This window comes from Mesocricetus auratus, unplaced genomic scaffold, assembly GCF_017639785.1.
Source record: "Mesocricetus auratus isolate SY011 unplaced genomic scaffold, BCM_Maur_2.0 Super-Scaffold_100007, whole genome shotgun sequence".
NCBI classification, from domain to species: Eukaryota; Metazoa; Chordata; class Mammalia; order Rodentia; family Cricetidae; genus Mesocricetus; species Mesocricetus auratus.
The window spans coordinates 62,624,721-62,645,556 of NW_024429191.1; the positions used below are offsets into that span (position 1 = coordinate 62,624,721).

At 39.1% G+C, this 20,836-nt stretch overlaps 1 protein-coding gene across 4 annotated transcripts in view; it reads left to right on the top strand.

Moving 5' to 3' along the window:
• Acaca (acetyl-CoA carboxylase alpha) overlaps positions 1 to 20,836 on the top strand; it is a 267,912-nt gene that overhangs the window by 199,986 nt on the left and 47,090 nt on the right. For all 4 annotated transcript variants that reach the window (XM_013118312.3, XM_040749367.1, XM_013118317.3 and 1 more), the window contains 4 exons: positions 482 to 751; positions 4,382 to 4,479; positions 7,125 to 7,245; positions 7,553 to 7,663. In XM_013118312.3, the coding sequence (XP_012973766.2) occupies positions 482 to 751; positions 4,382 to 4,479; positions 7,125 to 7,245; positions 7,553 to 7,663 (600 nt within the window). The remainder of the gene's footprint in view (positions 1 to 481; positions 752 to 4,381; positions 4,480 to 7,124; positions 7,246 to 7,552; positions 7,664 to 20,836) is intronic.

Genomic DNA, 20,836 nt, shown 5'->3' on the forward strand with positions numbered 1-20,836 from the left:
TGGACTGAGCCAGTGAAGAATCTTTCTGTCTTTCATAGAGGACAATAAAAAGGCCTCAGATCACAAAAGTTGGACAGTCTATAAGAGCTGATGCTCTTTCTATCCCTTGTGTGCTAAAGGTTTCTTGAAACAAATCTCACTAAAGCTGAAAATAGTGTCTTAGTGTGCAGTTTGGTAGAATGGGCATTCTGGACTTACCTCCACTGCCATAGCATTCTTCAGCATGTAATCTTGAGTGCATTTAGTTGTGGAGTTTTTCTGTTTTCTTTAAGTAAATCAAAGAATTGAGACAACTTTGGAATACACCATAATAATGTGAAGCAGTGTCCTAGAATATTTTTCTGTTTTCCAAGGAGTAGCTTGGTTCTTTCACAATGCATTACCTGCTAAAGGATGTATCTAAATCTAGTGTCTTACCTTCAAGGAACCTGAAAAATAAATGCACATAAGAAGCTGTATTTATCTGTTTCTGTCTTTGTAGATTGGTATGGTAGCTTGGAAAATGAGCCTTAAAAGCCCTGAATATCCAGATGGACGAGATATCATTGTCATTGGCAATGACATTACATATCGGATTGGGTCCTTTGGACCTCAAGAAGATTTGCTGTTTCTCAGAGCTTCTGAACTTGCCAGGGCAGAAGGCATCCCACGCATCTATGTGGCAGCCAACAGTGGAGCTAGAATTGGACTGGCAGAAGAAATCCGTCATATGTTCCACGTGGCCTGGGTAGATCCAGAAGATCCCTACAAGGTACAGTCTACAAGGAGATAACACTCCTTGACTCTGTATGTTTATGTATGGGAATGTGTTTGTATGTGAGAGAGGAAGAAAGGAGGAGGTTTAAGTTTAAAAGGCCAACATTTACAAAATTACTTAAGAAAATCCCTTAGGGCTCAGTAAAATGGCTAAAGGTAAGGTGCATGCTGCCATACACATAATACACAAAATAAATGTAATTTAAAACAAAATAAGACCACCTTTCTTAAGAGCTAGAGTGTAGCCCAATGATAGAGCACTACTTTGAATGCTCAAGGCTCTGAATTCAGTCTTCACACTGAGAAACAGACAACATCAAAACTAAAGACAGTGTGCTAGAGACAGGTTTTCATTATGTTCATCTGGTTTATCCTGCAGCTTTTACACAGGTGACTGTTTCTGTGGTTGAACATTAGATGAGAAGAATAACAATGCACTTAGTATGACACATGATAAACCCAAAATATCTGTCTTTAAAGTATTCCACTGTGGTTTCTGGGACTTAGGAGCAGTTATTCGTCATTAGCAAAATCTCTTTTATCATCAGTTCTTCCAAAAACTGCTTTTCTACTTGGAAACTGTCTCTAGAGACACTAATTCCCTTGTTTCCTTCTTAAATAGCAGCTGTGTTCTCCTCCCCTTGTGCTATTTAGCTTGTAGGGGGGGAGCACTATAGTTTTTAATTCTCATTGCCACTTTTAGACCCTTTTCCCTGTGGGGTGGGGTGGGGGAATCCAATCTTACAGTCTCCCCTTATGCTACTTCTTACTATTCCCTACTCTTTGATTGTAGCCTCTTTTTCTTTGCATCTTTAAAAAGATATTTATTTTTTTATTGTGTTTCTGTGGGGATGGATGCATGTGTGCAGGTACCCTTGGATGCCAGAAGAGTGTATCAGATCCCCTGGAGCTGGAGTTATAGGCAGTTGTGAGCTGCCCAACATAGATTTGGGAACTGAACTCTGGTCCTCTGCAAGAACAGAAAGCATTCTTAATCACTGACCCATCCCTGCAGTCCCCAAATTTATTTATTTTATACACATAAAATGTATATGCACACACACACATATATATGTCATGTGTGTACATGCACCTGTGCACAACAAAAGAGGATGTTGGAGCTGCCCGCATAGGTGCTGGGAATTGAACCTGGGCTCTGCAAGAGCAATATCAATAAATGCCTTTAACCACTGATCCACCTCTCCAGCCCACTTGCATCTTTTAATTCTAGTATATTGTTACTTTCTCCAATGCTGCTTAGTCATGTGATAATTCTTGGGGATTGCTGTATTCACCTGGATATATTTTCCATAACTGGGAATGACTCTCTCCTCTAATGGTCCCATCCTTGATCAGTTTTTCTAGAATATGTTTCAAGCATCCCTCTTTGCTATCCTTCCATCCTATTGTCCTCAGAGCTTCTGAACTTAATAGAATAGAGGTCATCCCACACACCTATGTAGCAGCCAACAGTGGAGCAGGAACTGGACTGGCAAATCGTCATCATATGTGTTCCATGTATTCATTTTCTCTATAGTACTCAAAATTCAACAAGCCTTTATGCCTACAAATACTATGATTCTACCACTTCTTTCTTTCCATTTCCCATGCTCCCATTTCATTCAACTTATTTGGTGTATTTTTACTGTTTTGTTTTTTGTTTGTTTGTTGTCTTTTGTTTTTGTTGTATTGTATTGAAACAAGTCTTTCCATGTAACTTTAGCTTGCCTGGGATGCACTATGTAGACCCAGTTGAATTTACAGAGGTCTGCCTGCCTCTGCTGGCATTCAACTTGTTATAAATTCCAAGATTCATGATAATATAACTGCCATCTTTTTGTGTCTCTGTAAATTGTTTACTCCATACCTTTAGAAGTAAAAGCTTTTAAAACTAATTTTGTTTGCCTCCTCCACATGGCACCTGCACGACTGCACACAGATGAAAAAGGTTCTCTGGCTGGTCCTACTTTTTAAATCTGAGGGTAATTAACTCTTAGATGGTTGATGGTTCACCTCTCCTCTGTCCTCAGGACCTCTCCACCTTCTTCCCTACTTAGTATCAGTCCTTACTTCCTTTCCAAGATGCTCCAAAACAAGAAAAGGGAGATTTGCTTCTACCCCAAGCTCTTCCCCAGTACTGCAAGAGAACAAAAACAAAAAACAAAACTCTGGTTTGTTGTGTAGATGAGCATTTCCTGTGTCTGTTCCCACTCCTCTCCATCTCACTCCTGAGCTTTAATGGAATAATTCCCACCCCTTCTTAAGACCATCCCTCATTTATACCTTTGATCTTCTCGCTTCTGACTCATCACCTTTTCCCTCTCTCTTGGAGCTCCCCTTCACAAACAAACAAATACCCTTCAAGTAACTCCCTCCATCCCTTCTTTCCTTTAGAGCAAAACTTCTTCAAAAAGTTGTCTGCTCTTGTTGTCTCCAGGCTCTATTATTGCTCTCTTGAACCCTTTATGTAAAGCTTGCACCTGAACCATTATAATTGAGTTACTTTTATCAAGGTCACCAGAAATTGTATGTTACAAATTTGATACCATTGGTCCCTGCTCTATCTTTTAAAATACTTCTTGTCTTTGTTTTTCTGCCTTCATGGCTCCTTTTTCTCAGTTTCTTTTCCTAACTTTCATGTTCTTATATTTAAGACTGTTTCAAGGTATAATAAAAATGTTCTTATTATGATTGTGGTGGTGCTTACACAAGTATACACATTTATCAGAACTCATCAGATTATAATGATTGAAGCCAGGTATGGTTGCTGAACTCTGTGATTCTAAGTCCTCTGGATGCTTAGGCCAGCCTGGGAGGCATAGCCAGACAATGCCTCAAAAATAAAAGTTTATAACAAACTCAATGGATTTTTAGTGAATGTAAACTATAGTTCATTAAACTTCATCTATAAAATATATGGATGTTGTCACTAGCAAGTTTGTGTTTCTTTTGGGTAATGGAAGTACTTAGAATTGGTCATGATGGTTGTGCCACATCTCTGTACAAGAAATTAATACCTTTAGCATGTTAAACATGTATAACACGGTATTCTACCTTAACTGTAAGTTTGTACATGTGGGCATGCAAATAAGCCATTAAGTATTAATATGGTTTTTGAATGTTAAATAGTACTTATTTATTGAAGAATGCAAAAGTATAAATTCTGTGTTCAAACTGTTTGTACTGCTTAGGCCTCTGGTTTCAATATTAACTTCCCAGATTTGTGATCCTTTCAGTCATACTTTACCCCTCTCTACTTTGATAATGATATGGATTTGAGTGAAGAACAGTAATTCATGCAACTCCTGAATCCCATGTTGATATCTTTAATGGAAGTGTCACTAAAGACCCAGAAATGGCCCTTTAACCCTATTGAAAATTGAAATGAATGGAACATACATGAAATTATAACTATAGGGTATCTTGTTTCAAGGGCAGATAGTCAGTGACTAGAATATAGGAACTTCCTTTTTCAAACTACCTCTGCTAGTGTTCTGTTAGACAGTAACTTTAATGATTTATCATTTTAAAACCAGCTTTGGAACAAGCTTCATTATATGTTTGACTCTGTCTTGGTTATGTGAAAAATGGCAGATAATGAGTTAAAACTATTTGTGCTTCACAGGGATACAAGTATTTATATCTGACACCCCAGGATTATAAAAGAGTCAGTGCACTCAATTCTGTCCACTGTGAACATGTGGAGGATGAAGGAGAATCCAGGTGGGTATTTATATTTCAGATGAATTTGGCCATGAATCTCAGAGGGAAGACAATATTTCCTTACTTTCGTGCTCCTATAACCTCAAAGAGCTTTGTTGCATAATCTAGACATCTTAGATTTGTGCCATAGATTTACTACTTATTAGCTGAAGTGCCCTGCTATTGATGGAGGCTTTTAGGTAATATTTATATGTTTACCCATTTGAGAAACAATGAAATGTGTAAATAATTCTGAAGAAAAAGTAAAACACCAGCCATAGGCCTACCCTAGAGCCACAATTATGAATCTATGCTATTCTTAGTGTCTTTTCTGTATTTGTTATCTTTTCTTTCTATGTGATTGGGATTATAGTAGATAAGAATTTCTTTTTAATTTATACTTTGAACTAAATTTTATTTTAGGGGAATTTCTTATATCCAGATTAGAATTACATTACAAATAAAACTAATCTTTCTTCAGAAGTAAACATGAAGTTTAATAGTTGCATAGGATTTCATCATAATGGTCATTTCCAGCTTTTCACTATTAAGTCTCTGAGCTGAATATTCCTTTACAGACACTTTTAGAACTGTTCCTAATTAGGTTCTCAAACTTTCTTTGTTCTTGGCATTCTCGATATGCCAAAGTTTTCCTCCACTATATCCATAAGCTAAAACATACACTGATGTTTCTGTTTAAGTAGTTAAATGCAACATCTTCAAGTGTTTGTGTCCTAACAGTTTGATCACTTGAATAAAGCAATGCAGCACATGAATGGCAGGAACTGTTTCATTCTTGAGGGCTTTTTCGAGGGAGGGTTGGGAGATGTTGAAACACAGGGCATTGTATAACCCTTTGGGTTAATTTCTGGATGTTAACAGGTCAAAAGTCCATATTTATGTTTTAGTGTTAATAAAATAATAATTACTCTATTACAATAATGAGTGTTATTTTAAAGACAGCAACTTTATGTTGCATTTTTGATTACCAGTGAGACTGAATGTTTTGATAATCTTTCTGAAAGCATATTCTACAATGTTAATTGCTGTACTATTTATTGACTAATTCTTACATTCTTGGGCCATTGCCACAGTATTGCTATGGGACAGCTTTCTCACTTTATTTTTCAAGTTACAATTAGCTGGTGTGTTTTTTTGCTTTTTGTTTTTTTTTCTTTTTTTTTCTTTTTGTGGTGCTGGAGAACAAACCTAGCACATGTTTTGATCATCAGAGAACTTTCCATAATGACTTTAATTTGGATTGTACTGGTTTTATATATAATTTATAGGGATCTAACAGCTTTCTGTTTAATTTCCCTAAAAAGAAACATGGCTTGTTTTTCTACTTATTGATGTGTATTTTTTTAATGTTTTATAGTTTTCTTCATATAGGTTATGCCATAGGCTTTCAGACTTCCTTAGTTCATGGTATATTTTGGATTTTTTTTTTGTTTGTTTTTTGGTTTTGTTTTTCTGTATAGCCTTGGCTGTCCTGGAACTTGCTCTGTAGATGGGGTTGGCCTCCACCTCATAAAGATCTGCATGTGTCTGCCTCCAGAGTGCTGAGATTAAATGCATTCACCGCCACTGCCTGGCTCATGGCACCTTTAGGATCTTAAAATTTTTTTCACAGCACCTCTAAACTAAACAGAGATATAATAGGTTTTTTTTAAAATTAAGTGGTGAAATGTTAACAGCATGTTAAATGTCTCTGTACTATGAGATTAATGATTACTTGAATAAAGTAATGCATGTGAATTGGAAAATTTATCTCAGTTTTGTTTTTCTGGCTTGGGGGGGTGTTGAAACAGGGTTTCTTGTACCTCAGACTAGCCTTGAACCCACTATGTAACTAAGGTCTTGAACTGTTCCTCATACCTATACCTCCAATGAGACTATTACCTAGCTAATTCCTAAATAACTTCAGAAACTCACTAATAGCGTGATAACTGTGTTTGCAGACCATTCAGACCTTGGAAGTCACCTTGCATATGACTACCGCTTGTTTCTTGTTGTTCTTCCTTGGTTTTTGTGCAAAGCTTGCATTTGTTCCACAGAACCTGCAAAAAACTTGCTTTGTAAAGTTAGTGCTGCATTTCTTTTGTTGTTGTTGTTTGTTTTTTGTTTTTTTGAGACAGGGTTTCTCTGTATTGTTTTGGAGGCTGTCCTGGAACTCACTCTGTAGACCAGGCTGGTCTCGAACTCACAGAGATCCGCCTGCCTCTGCCTCCCGTGTGCTGGGATTAAAGGCGTGCGCCACCAACGCCCAGCTAGTCCTGCTTTTTTTTTAAATGTGTCCAAGGATATAAGAAAGGGCCTTTAAATCTGAGATATGTCATGTCATCTTGTTACGTTGTGTCTCCTGTATCTTAGAAGTTGATACTGTGATTTCCCATTTTACAGAAATGATTATCCTTAGAGCCATACCACTGTTTGTATCAATGAACTATAACCTAGCTGCTAAATTCCAGGTTTTGTTGTTTCTGTTAACAGCATATTACTCCCAAGTAAGTAGTATCCAAGCTAAGATGGAGATTGCTTAGACATGAAGAACATAAAAATAATTAAAGTGCTTGTGTTAAATGGTCTTATAAAGGTTGCTGTTCTGTTTGAGCTAACTGTTACTGTGTTTAACCTTTGTGATTTGGCATGGTTGTATCCAACAGGTACAAGATTACAGATATTATTGGGAAAGAAGAAGGACTTGGAGCAGAGAACCTTCGGGGTTCTGGAATGATTGCTGGAGAATCCTCATTGGCTTATGATGAGATCATCACCATCAGCCTGGTGAATATTCCTAGAATGATGTTTCCTTTTAGTGCTGGGGATTGAACCTGGGGCCTCATATAATCTAGGCAAGCCCTTTCAACCATTGAGCTACATCCCCCAAGGTATGAATTTTATTGAAAAGCAGTGTATGTGGCTGGCTTTATTTCTGCCCTTCCTTACTGTTATTCAGTCCTAAATTATTTTCTGAAAATGATACATCTACAAATTTATTGTTATCAGTCCGGGTGGTGGTGGCACACACCTTTAATCCCAATACTTGGGAGACAGAGGCATAAGTGACATGCACAGTTTATTCTTTTTTAAGGTTACATGCCGAGCCATTGGTATTGGGGCTTACCTTGTCCGACTGGGACAAAGAACCATCCAGGTTGAGAATTCTCACTTAATTCTGACAGGAGCTGGTGCCCTCAACAAAGTAAGTTGCCAGGGTTTGGGACAAGTATATGAGATTGTTTAATGATTGAAGAGTGTGACTTTTTAATTCAAGGTCCAGACTAGAGGGCAGCCTTCAGCCCATACCTTCCTTTCTGTATGTCCTCCTCTAATGTTTACCAGTGGACTTGAATGTCTATTCATTTATTCATTCATTCATTTCATTCAATTAAATATTTTGAGTACCTACTTGTGTACCAGGCATGATTGCAAGTTGTGTGTGTCCATTATATATACATATAATATATAATATATATTAACATATACCTATGTATTATATGTGTGTGATATGCAATGTGTATTATATATATATATATACATATATATATGGGAACAAACTATATAATCTCTGCTCCAAAGAGGTCATAGTCTAGTCTGTCTTTAGAAAGACTGAGAATTGAGTGCTTCTGTTTTGTCCCAGCCTTTGATATATGAAGAGATCTGCTCTCATGCAGGAAGCTGTTATGATATAAGTGTACTGGCTTCTGTTTTATTCCTCTACATTATGGATTTAACATTGGTCAAGGTGTTAAGGATGTGCAATTTTAATGTTTTGAGAAATTTCTAAATATGCCTTTGAAAAAGAACACTCGTCTAGTAGAAGTACTCAATAAATAATGAGTGGTAAAATGATTGGGAGAACATAGATGGATTGCTGGAGAAAGGAACGACACAGACATGTGCCTTCTCTTTCAGAGCATGGCGATACATCTAAGCTTACAGGGCTCTTCTAAAAGGGGAAAAAAAAATGATGAGGTTACTGCTCGCAAGAGTAAAACTAACCAAGGCAGTGCAGCCTCCTCCTCTCTCCGTCTCTGTCTCTCACATACACTTTAGGTATCTGAACTTTATTTTCTCTCCAGAGCAAGAAATATATGTATGGAATTTGTATGGCATAGTTTGAGATTACTTGGCTTCCATTGTACAAGTATATAACTCTCAGCTCTACAGCTTTCTTATCTACCGAAGTGGGGGGTTGTTAATTTGCACCTTAATTTTGTGAAGCTAAAGAAAGACATACTGGTACTTGGCACAAAGGGTAGGTTTTCATTGATCTCCCTTATGTGGCTTGGTGACTGTTCTTATAGAATTATACACATACCAAGTTGTACTGGAAATTTTGTTTATGACACTTGGTTTTGGAGTATGGATTAAATACCTGTCGGGGTGTTGAGGATGTACAATTTTGCTGTTTTGAGGAATCTCTAAATATACCTCTGAAAAAGAACACTTGTGTAGTAGAAGTGCTTTTTAATTTCTCTTTAAGGCTTGGTTTTTAAATGAAAGACTAAGGACTAGCTGGCCAATTTAAAGAAAGTTGGTAATTTCATTGTCTAGTTAGCTTAAGGGGATGTCAGAAATCACAGGAATTGTTTGATGTGGGAGCTTGTTCTCTGCTTTCTTATGAACTGTGTCCTTTGGATTTGCTTTTCTTTCTAAGGAAAGGCAAAACAGTACCAGCCTGTAAACAAAAGTAAAGAACTGCCACTACTGAAGATTATTGCACTGAGAAAAATTGCTGAAAGTCCTAATTTTTTTAAGTTGCTCTTTGGATATTATCTGAGGATGAGTTTTTGATGAACATTGAAAAGAGTTTTATATACCATTTTAGAATTTTTAATGTTACATAGCCGAGTATTTCTGTGATGTTTTCATATGTGGACAGAGAATGTGCTTCTGAAGTGTATATGGTTACATTAGTGCACCCCCCAGTATGTTACACACAGAGATTGTTGAACAGCAAAGATTTTGTGTTTTGAGGGAGTTGAGTGCATCTTGTTAGTTAATTTCATTTGTGCCAAGAAAAAAACACTAGAGGTTTTTTTCTTAAAATCTGTTCTAGTCAAATTTAGTGTTCAACTCTTCCCTAGCCTACAGGGCTTTTTGTTAGAGCAGAGCCTGGGTATTGAGGGGCCGTTCTGCTGTATCTTGACAATGCTGGTTCCCAGAAGCGCGTGATCGTTTAGCTGAAGGGAGTGCTCTTTGTTGAGGTTACCTAATCCTACTCCACCTGCTTTACTGTCTCATGTATGCACTTCTTCAGTACAAAGTCTTGTTGCTGGAAAACACCCAGTTTTGTGCGCATTCGTTAAGAATGTCCTACTGTGCGTGATTCATAGTCTACTCACACTGTACTATGTACTTTATGCTAGTCCACCATATTTTCAGAATTGCCTTCTAGAAAGCCACCCCTCCAGCCAACATTGTATACTTTACATGGAGAATTACATTGTCATTTATGGGGAAAAAATGTCCTATTGGCCCCCTTGCTTATCAGGAATGAAAAGGGACGCTATCAGAGAGCTCCCTCGCTCAGATTGCCCCCTCTGACTCACTCCTGAATAGTCTTCTAACATCCTTACTCTTTCTAGTCTTTCACCATTCTCTCTGCACATTTCTTTCTATCTCATTCCAGGGCTGTGCTAGTCACTCTTAGTGTACATCTTTCATGTGAGTTGACCTCTCTTTGTTTCTGTGTGTTGTTTGTAGAGTCCTCTCTTTTTCTGAATGTGCTTCTCCCTAAGTGCTCATGTATGAGAAAGCCTTTGTGTGTTTAAAGTACTGTGTGGCTTCACTTTAAGCCTTGACCATTTGCTCACTGTATTTATGTACCTATGTGTAGAGCGGAAATGTAGGCGGTATATGCAAGCTTATATACAGTATTAAATTGTAAACATCTGATACTCACCTTTTGGAGTCTTTATCCTTTATGTTAAACATTGGGGTAAAGAATAAGAAAGGGGTTTACAGAGGTTATAGGGGAAAAAAGATTTTGTGTGTGCAAGTGCTGATCCCGTTGACCCCTTTGAAAATTGAAATAATGATAATGTGAGTCTCCTGACTGCATCAAAGTATCAGCACATCAAAAGCCAGGAGGCATGAAATGCAAATGATAAAGTGAAAGCAGATGGATTGTGCATGATCGCCTGATGCCCAATGAATTTTAAAAGGTGCTGGTTTGCAAGGGGTGGGGGATAGGGTGGGGGTAGGGGGACTGAAATAAACACGTTATCCCTGCAATTTTTTTTGTTCTTGACGCTTACTCCTGACAATATTTTTTCACACTTGAGTGAACACCCACTCCATCTCTCTCTCCCTTTCTGCCTTTCTCTCTCTCTCTCTCTCCTTTCCACCATCACCCCCCCCCATCCCACCTCTTACACGTCTCAGGTCATGTCGCCGCAGCTCCGGTGGAAATAATAAGATATAAACCACGAGGTTGTTATTTGCATAGAAATAGCATGGAGCCCCAGGCAGCAAGAGAGAAGGACACAGGGATCATTTGTCTAAAATTTTAATGAAAACTTTTGCTGAGACAGAGATTTTTTAAAAACTTTCTTTCTCCTGGATTTTCCCCAGTTCTTCCCACCCCCTCCAGCCCCATCTCTGATTTAACTTAACATGGGAGATTGGGAGAGGAAGGGTCGACATGCCACATATCCTACTCATGTAATGCAGCAACATGTAAGCTGTTTGTTCCTTTAAAAGATAAGAGGCTTCAGCACACACAGTTTCCATCTTATTGCATAGCATGTGTGCATCCGGCTTTTATGTCTGCATTCCATCCCTGCACACATGGTGTTGGTGACCTGTTTTTAGTGTACACCTTCTTACCTTTCACTTCCAAAGGATCTTACTTAAAGAGATTCCTTCGTCTTCCCTGTCTTCCTTCTATAGTAACCTACATCATAAATACAAGTATTGTATTCTTCCATTTTTGTCAACTTTTCTGTACATTTCATTCTTCAAAACTGTTCTCTGCCACTGTATATTTTGTTTCCAAACCAGAAGACATTTCCCACATTTGTATTTTTGTCCTTTTGCCTTGTGATCAGAGTATTTATGTTCCTTCCACACCTGCCATGTTTTGTTGCCTGCAGTTAATTATAAAGTATTCAGAGTATTGTTACCTTGAGGAGAGAGATGATTTCTGGATTTGACTGTTGTGGTACATATTTGACACTTAAAACAAAGCTGGTGATTGGAGGTAGCCCAAATGAAATTCAAAATCAATTCTTTCCGGTTCCTTATAGTTTAGGTGTTAGACTAGTGGTGTCAGGGCCCAAACAATACTGAAACAGGAGAACATTGGATCAGTTAGAGAATTAACTTAAGTTTCACTACAAAAGAGCTCAGTCTCTGCTTAGTGTCCACAAGAGAGTGTTGAGAGTGGTAACATAAATGGAAGTTCATTAGGATTTGCTTCTTCATGTCTCTCAGGTTACAGTAGGTGGAACTTTAGGAACTATAGGCTGCAGGTGTCTAAGTTCTCAGGGTGATGGGGCCAACCTGATGGGTATGACTGCCTGGTGTGAAGGGACTCATGTTGGTGTGACAAAGGCAGCCGTGTGTTGGCAGCATAGACCCTTGGGGAGCTGAGATGATTTGCAGTTATAAACTCCTAAGTTAGGGTGCCTTTTGGACATTTTCAGTGACATAAATATTTCCTTTCCCTGAGCACCTCTCAGTTTCTATTTCACGTGTTTAACATAGTGCCCAGTGGCAGCCATGCCAGAGGAGCCTGTGTTGTAAAGGAACACTGATATAGGCCAGAGCCTGCTATCTCTCAGCCTCAGACTTGATAAAAGCCCGATCGTTGACAGCAGTCGGAATTTGTGGTTTATGAGTATGCTCAGGACAGCAGTTGTCTGTGGAGGTAAGGCCTCTCCTAATGGCTGTGATGTGTCGGGATTGATTACTCCGAAGGTAATATGTGACTTCCTTGGAGTAAACATTTTTTTAAGCTTCTACTTTTTTAGAGGAAAAGATTAACTTCATTATGTGTGTACATATTATGTGGTAGGAGTGTGCATGTAAGTGCAGGTGCTTTTGGAGACCAGAGGCATGGGGTTCCCCTGTAGCTGGAGCCACAGGTAGGTATGAGCTGCCTGATGTGGACACTGGGAATTGAATGCAAGTCCTCTTGAAGAGCAGTGTGTGCTCTTATTCACTGAGCCATCTCTTTAGCCCTAATCTTGCTTTTGAGAGTTAGTTCAAAAAAGTTGCACTATGCAACATGAAATGTGTGTAGTTACATCTGGCTCTCTTTTTGTTTGGTTTGTTTTGTATTTTAAGACAGGGTTTCTCTGTATAGCAGTCCTGGCTATCCTAGAACTCACTTTGTAGACCAGGCAGCCCTCGAACTCACAGAGATCTGCCTACCTCTGCTTCCCTAGTGCTCGGATTAAAGGCATGTGACACCACTGCCTGGCTTACATCTATCTGGCTCTTGAATGCAGTAGTGAGGTTCAAATGAAGGAGAATTGTCTGTGGGACCAGGGACTTGTACTGTATACAGTTTTCATGTGGACCCATGATGCTGTTGTGAGGGTGCTAGGGACATTGAAGAAGGGAAGAAAATATTCCTTAGCTATTATTGTGGGATGGGTAGCATTGGTACTTTGACAGAAAGAGGTTCATTGACTATCAACATAAGACTCTAGAGCCAGGCTCCTCAGGTTTAATTTCTGCCTCCACCACCTACAAATTATCACCTTGAGCAATTTATTAACACCCCCACCCACAGCGTGTGTTTCTGTTTTATTAATTTATAAAACAGGAGGCCATTATAATACTTATGTACCAAGGCTTTTGAGGGGATTAGATGAGCTCATATAGGAAACTACTGGTGCTGTTGCAGTCTTCTCTAAAATACATTCCAGGTCTGTACTTACTACAGTTCATTATCCAGACCCTGGAAAAGAAATAGAAACACAGTATTCTTTAAACTTTCTGTCTCTCTGAAGGCAAAGATTCTTTTTTTTTTTTTAAGTGAGATGGCTATCCTCACTGTAATAGTTCATTCACATATTGATATTCCCAGTAGGTGTTATCTAAAGACCAGTAACACACTGTGGATCACCATGGAGTGGCACCATGTTTGGTCTTGATAGGGTAGTATATGTGTCAATCATCTGTCTCCAAGGTCCCCAAAGACTTGTTGATACAGTAGCCCCAATCACTCAAAGCACCAGTCCATCAATTAGCATTTTCAAAAGTCCCTTACTACTTATTTTTGGCATAGAAAGTACCTATATGTTCCAAATGGAGTCTCTCTCCTTTGTGAAAAAGCTGTTTAGCATCTTGTCAAGTAAGCTTTACATTGATACCATGAATGAATTTTCAGAGAATATTGTAGTGGCCAGATCTCCCTAATTTTCAAGCTCATCTTCTACACACTGATAAAATGTTGGTAAACTGGTCCCATTTTAGAAAGCTGTTTTGCTTTTCCTTTGATACTCGTCAGGTTTGTGGGAAACCCTACTAAGTATTCCTGACTCTGTTAGCAAGCCTTAGTGATCTGTAAGGGGCCAAGTCCTGAGTACTGGCTTGAAGATACTACACAGTGGAATTGTCATTCAGATTTCAATTACAAAAGTTGCCTCTGACTGTCTAAGAGTGCCCCATGTGTCTTTAATGGCCTGAATATTAAGGACTTGGAAAAACTGAGACATTCAAGTGCAGAGCTTCTAGATAAAGGGAAAAGCCTCTGCTTTGTGGCATGGAATACAGATAGAGGAGTGATCACACTGACAAACATTGTAGAAATGTGCTAAAAGCCGGGCGTTGGTGGCGCACGCCTTTAATCCCAGCACTTGGGAGGCAGAGGCAGGTGGATCTCTGTGAGTTCGAGGCCAGCCTGGTCTACAAGAGCGAGTTCCAGGACAGCCTCCAAAGCCACAAAGAAACCCTGTCTCGAAAAAAAAAAAAAAAAAAAAAGAAATGTGCTAAAAGTTTTTGGAGTTCTAGAGTGTTCTCATTTGCTTTCTGTTTCTATGTGAGCCACCATGACCAAAGCTATTTGGGAAGAAAAGAGTTTATTTGACTTATACATCCTGATCATAGTCTGTCATGGAGGAATGTCATGCAGAAGCAGAGGTGGAACCATGGAAGGAAAGCTGCTAACTGGCTTGTTCCCTGTGGGCTGTCCAGTCTGTTCTCTTATACAGTGCAATACCACCTGTTCAGGAGTGGCACACCCACAATTAGCTGGGGCCTCGTCAATAATTAATCAAGAAAATTCCCCACAGACACATCCCACAGGCCAATTTGCTGGAGGCAGTTCTTCAATTGAGATGACCTCTTCCCAGGAGAATCTAGTTTGTGTCAAGTTGGCAAAAACTAAGCAACACACATGCTCTCTAACAAACAAACAAAACCCAGGCTTTTCCTCAGTCCCCATCTTGCAAGTAACTTTGGACGTTAGTCCTTTGTGTAAACTGGTGGTGATGGTGTTGGTGGTGGTGTAGCACTCCAGAGACAGAGGCAGGCAGATCTCTGAGTTTGAGGCCAGCCTGGTCTACACAGTGAGTTCCAGGACAGCCAGGGCTACAAAAAGAAACCCTGTTGCAAAAACAAACAAACAAAAATATAGGAAGCATATAATGTGTTGTTTACCTTAAAATAGAAGTCCAAAAAAGCTCTTAAATTCCTTTTAATTGACAATATTATGATGCTATTAAGATGTGTGTTGGTCAGCAGGTAGGGAACTATGTTAGGGTAGAACAGAAAGAATGGGTTATGAGAGTGGAATTTTAAAAAGATATATTATGGTATATAATAGTGAAATTACATAATTAAAATTTATCTTGAAGGGCATAGTTGTTCATGTTTTTAATCTGCAGAGGTAGGTGGATCTCTTTGGGTTTGAGACAATCTTGGTCTGTGTAGTGAGTTCGAGGACAGACAGGGCTACATGGTGAGATCCTGGGGATGGGGGAGTGTAGGGAGGAGGAGGAGAGAGAGAAAGAGAGAGAGAGAGAGAGAGAGAGAGAGAGAGAGAGAGAGAGAGAGAGAGAGAGAGAGAGAGAGAGAGAGAGAGAGAGAGAGAGAGAGAGAACAGTTAAAAGTTAATTGTGCTGTAGAGACTTAGGGATCTCCTACAGCGTCATACTGAAGTTTGAAGTTTTGGTGTCAGTTATCTTTTGCCTTGTCGTTGGCTGCTTTGTCAAAGGTCATAGTTTGGTCTAGAGAATAGGCATTTAGAAGTATGCCAAGGTTTAGCATAATCAGTAAAGGTATCATAGTTTGAGGCACACAAACCTTGAGAGCACACAAGCAAAAGCTAACCTGATAGAAGTCATTCTCCTCACTTCAGCATGCAGTCTCTAAGTCACCTTATGTATGTGGACCTCTGATGTATCTCTGCCCCACATCCAGGATAACCATTTCACTCTTCAAGATTCTGGGGTGTCCTTTGAGTGTTACATGAAGAAGTGTCTCTACTTCACACATTCCGTGGTTCACAAGGATCTCTTTACTTTCTGCTGCTAGTAAAGCGTTTTCCCTGAACTCAAGATAAGTGCCTGCTTAGGTTTGTGAATATGGTCCTCTTAGGCAGAATCTTGCCCTCAGCTCCTTCATTTTCTAGTCATCCATTCATTACACCATTGTTTGGTATGTTTTCTTCACGTTTTCTCTGCCTATACATGTTCATAGTTCTTTTTCAGATTGTTCTTCACTTGAAGCTTACTACCCTTTCAGCCCTCTCCTCTCTCTTCAACCTTTCTTCTCCCCCAACCACAGCCTGAAAATCAAGTAAATTAGCTTCTTACCCTCAGCTCCCAGTTAAAAATCCTGTACTCCTCCAATAGTGTCTCCTCTTAGATTTGCAGTCCTTAGCCATCTCCAATAACCATCAGGCTGTCAGCTTTGCAGCTCCCTGCTACCTCCCACCTCCCCCATCACTCACCAGAGGAAAAAGAGAGCCGGAGCCAGAGCTTGAAATATATCATGCAATAGTGTATCATGAATTTGTTGTGAATCACAGCGGTGAAGCAGGTTTATTTATTTCTGAGACCTTAAATCAATACAAAGTAGGTCTCTTAGTTCTGAAGCTGGGATGGAGTGTGAAAAAATGAGCCTATTGTACTCTTAAAACTTTGGGGAAAGGAGATGACAGCTATATAATTCCATTTACCAGGCACTAGGGGCTTTAATGTGAAGGTGACAGGGAGCTCTTTGTGCATTTAGAGCACCATATCTTCTAAATAAAAGATCTGTACACCTGATAGTGGAACACAGCTCCAAGTTTAATAATCTCCAAGCATTAAACCAAGCCAATATGTTCCCAAGTCAGAGGGGCCCCCCAACACCCATAAATTAAAAGTACAAGAACTGCACATGTTGGTAGATTAGAAATGCAAGGACTCCAGTCTTTTCTGAGGAAGATAAACCTGAGCCCTTGCTGTGCACAGACTGCTGTGTGAATATGATAAAGACTTGGAACTCTAGACTATTTAGAAACCTGACTCCTGGCTGTTCATCTTACTAGGAGATATCCCCTGTGCATGGATCCAAATCTATGTCCCTCTTCTTCAGAGTGGCCATCACCACACAGTCTAATCAGCTAATGTACACAGACAGGAGTGTTGAATCATCAGAGAAGCTTGAAGAGCTTTTTAGATTGAAGTCCAGATTACCGTGCCTCGGCTTCACATTTGCTTTAGTCTTGACCAATTCCTAATTTTAATAATGTCTCAGTGCCTAGGATTTAAGTCCTTTAAAATAAAATGAATATTTGAAAAATTGAGAGACCAGTGTTATTTTAAGGAAAAGAATTCACTCTAGTTTAACCAATAGCATAAGATGCAAATATGAGCTAGACCATCTTAAAAGATAATCAACTTTTGAATATCTTCATGTTTATCTGATTCATTGATAAGATATCTTTTCTCAATCAATAAAGCAGGTTTATACAGAACAGCCCTGATAATATGTGACTAGAGTTACCGATTTAATACTGGCCCATATAGAGATTTTTTAAAAAGAGTTCTAGAGGGGATGGCTCACCTGGTAAGGGCACTTACTGCCAATTTTAAGAAACTGATTTCCATCCCCAGATCCCACATGATAAAAGGAGAGCACTGACTCCCACAAATTATCCACTGACTTACACACACACCATGGTGCAGAAGCACATGTGCACTCACACACACATGCACACACACAAATAAATAAATGTTAAGGGTTGTGATAGGAACCAATAACAATTCACAAGCATCGCCTAGCATCTACACCAAGGAGAGCAAAAAGGAATAAATAATTTGCTTCTCTTTTACACTATACAGTATAGCACTAATATAAGACTTCTGTTTCTAGTAGCTCAACTTGCTTAAATATGTCTGTGTTGGGTTTCTATAGTGTCCTTGGAATTGTGGCATGCATTCATTGCATTTATGTTTTCTGTAAAGTTGGTCTTAGGCTATGAAGATACCATGATTTCTGATTTTATGATATTTAAAATAAACTTCATTTGCAAGAATATCTAATCTTTAGACATTACAACATATGATGTCATCTATAAACATGCAGCATGCATTCATGCCTGTCTCAGGATACATGTATCCTGTGGGCTAATGTTTGGACATGACTGCTAGTAAGGGATTAAAAAATTTTTTAAATGCTACCCACCAAATATAAATGAAAAAATGCAAAAGAAAACTACAGAGAAAGAATCAATGTTACTGTCCAGGAAGCCAGACTCCATTGAGTACCAAAATGATATCTGGCTGCTATGGGCACTGACATTTGGTCATTCCACCATTTGCCTCAAGTGCCCAATATATTTAGAAAAGTCAGGAGGTGACTAAAAACAAATTTTATTTTTTTATTTTATTTTTTTTTTTTTTGGTTTTTCGAGACAGGGTTTCCCTGTGACTTTGGAGGCTGTCCTGGTACTCGCTTGGTAGACCAGGCTGGCTTCGAACTCACAGTGATCCACCTGCCTCTGCCTCCCGAGTGCTGGGATTAAAGGCGTGCGCCACCAACGCCCGGCCGACTAAAAACAAATTTTAAAAACTCCATCTATGTAGTCAAACGTAGTGGTGCATGCCCTTAATCCCAGCACTGAAGAGACAGAGGTAGGTGGATCTCTGTGAGTTCAAGGCCATCCTGGTCTACAGAGCTAGTTCCAGGCAGCCAGAGCTACACAGAGAAACCCTGTCTCAAAACAAACAAACAAACAAAAACCTATGGAAGACATATACTTGATAAAAGATATAATCCAGAATATATAAAGAATTCTCAGAACTCAAAAAGAAAGCAACCTAATGGTGAAATACGTGGGAAAGAAATTTGAGTATACTCTCTGTGAAAGATATTTAAGGATGGAAAATAAGTACATGAAGTTATGTCTGTCACCACTCATTAGGGAATTTAAAACCAAGTTTCACAGCATTGCATTTTTTTCATAAATGATAGCAGCTTTTTGTTGTTTTTGGTGATGGGAATCAAATCCCAAGCCTGATACATGCTTGGTAAGTGCTCTACAACTGAGGTACATCCCCCCCCCCAAAAAAACAAATATTTTTTAATGTTTAACAAACTGACAAATTCCAACTGCTGATGAGGATTGGGATAACTAGAACTATGTGTACAATTGAAAGAAATGCAAAATGGTATCACTACTTTGAAAATTGTTTTTGGTTTTGTTTCTTTTATTAACTATAGTTACCATCCAATCCAGAAGTTATCTGTCTCCAAATATGTTTGTAGCAGCTTTCTTCATAATGTGTCCTCAAACTGACAGAACCTAGATGTCTACCAACTGACAAATGAATGAATTGTGGCACTCAGCTATGAAAAGGAGTTACCTACACCTGGACTGTATGAATGAATATGATATATTCATTATGATAACCAAAAGAAGCTGGGTTCTGAATGCTGCACACTCTCAATCTATTTCTGCTCCGTCTTACAAAAGGCAAGACAGGCAGAGCAGAAATGAAGTCAATGGTTGTTAGTTAGGAGTGGGCAGAGGGCACTGGGGAGCACAATGATAGAAATGATCCCATGTCATTGTGGTACTGGTTGTAAGTATATATTTATGTTTGTCAGTGTCATAGAATTTTGTACCATAAATGGACACATTAATTAGATATAAATTATACCTCAAGCAGCCAGACTTTTCCCCACCCCCTTGGTTTTCTTTTGAGATAGGGTCTCGTGTAATTGAAACTGGCTAAGAACTCTTGGTTCCCCTGCCTCCAGTTCTCAAGTACTGGGATCACAGGCATGAGTCACCTCACCTGGCTGTAAACCAGACTTTATTTAAAATACTAAGTATTTCCATATTTGTAATTGATTAATGTCAGCACTTTCATGTCTCTAACTAATTGAGTGCTTAGTTGATGGATCCCTGGGATGAGTGATTTCTTTTGGCAGTCAACTTTCTATCTGGAAGCCTATGCTTTTTCTCTCATATTTGACAGGCAAACTATCCATGGATCTTCTCTATTCCTTTTTATTTTAAGTGAGTCTCTGTCCCTTACCCACTCCACTTTATTGTCCTGCCGGTGAATTTCTGCTTGTGTTCTCAATAAGCAGAGGTCTTGCAGTACTTTTTCAGGTCTGTATCTTAGTGTCCTTGTGGCTAAATACTTTCCTGTCAGAGAATGATGGCATGCACCTGCCCTAGGGAGACCAGGACAAGATGGTCAGTTTGAGGCCAACCTATGCTACATAGCAAGGCATTTGTTTTTAAATACATTTAAAACAAAATCAAAGTCTTTTCCTGCCACTGGTAGCAAGTCTTTGTCCAAGTTCACTCTTCAGCAAACTCAGTCATAGCAGAATTTGTTTTTTATTGAGAGAGTTTTGAGTCTTGCAAGGAGATTACCTTGACTCAAACTATGGTTCAAATCAGCCCCCCTACCCACCAGTGTGTGTCATTGAGCTTCTCTCTACCCCAAGCGTAATTCACCAGCTTCGAGGTAGCTCTCCAGTTTGCCAGTGCTAGCAGTGACAACAAAGGTATAGAAAGAAATATAATCCTTTAACTGTGTATTTTGTAACATCCAAATACTTCTGATCACAGAGGTATTGTCCCTGGCTCCCAAGAAATTAAATTCCATTCACCGTGGATATATTCCTGGAGAAACATTTACACAGTAATATGTGCAGTGCCACTTAGAATTGTTAATTGGAGATTGAATTACTTGTCAGCTTTTGAAAATGTGGTTCTCTCAGGTCAAGGAGGATGGTAGCAGCACTGAGTAGTTGTGCTTTTTCCGTTTTTCCTTCCCTTTCTTTTCTCTTCTCTGCCCCTTTCTTCTCTTTCGTCCTCCTTCTCCTTTTGTCCCCATTTTACCACTTTCTCCCTACTCCAATCTGCTTTTACTCAAGTCTTTCCGCCCTCCCCAATCTTTATCAATAG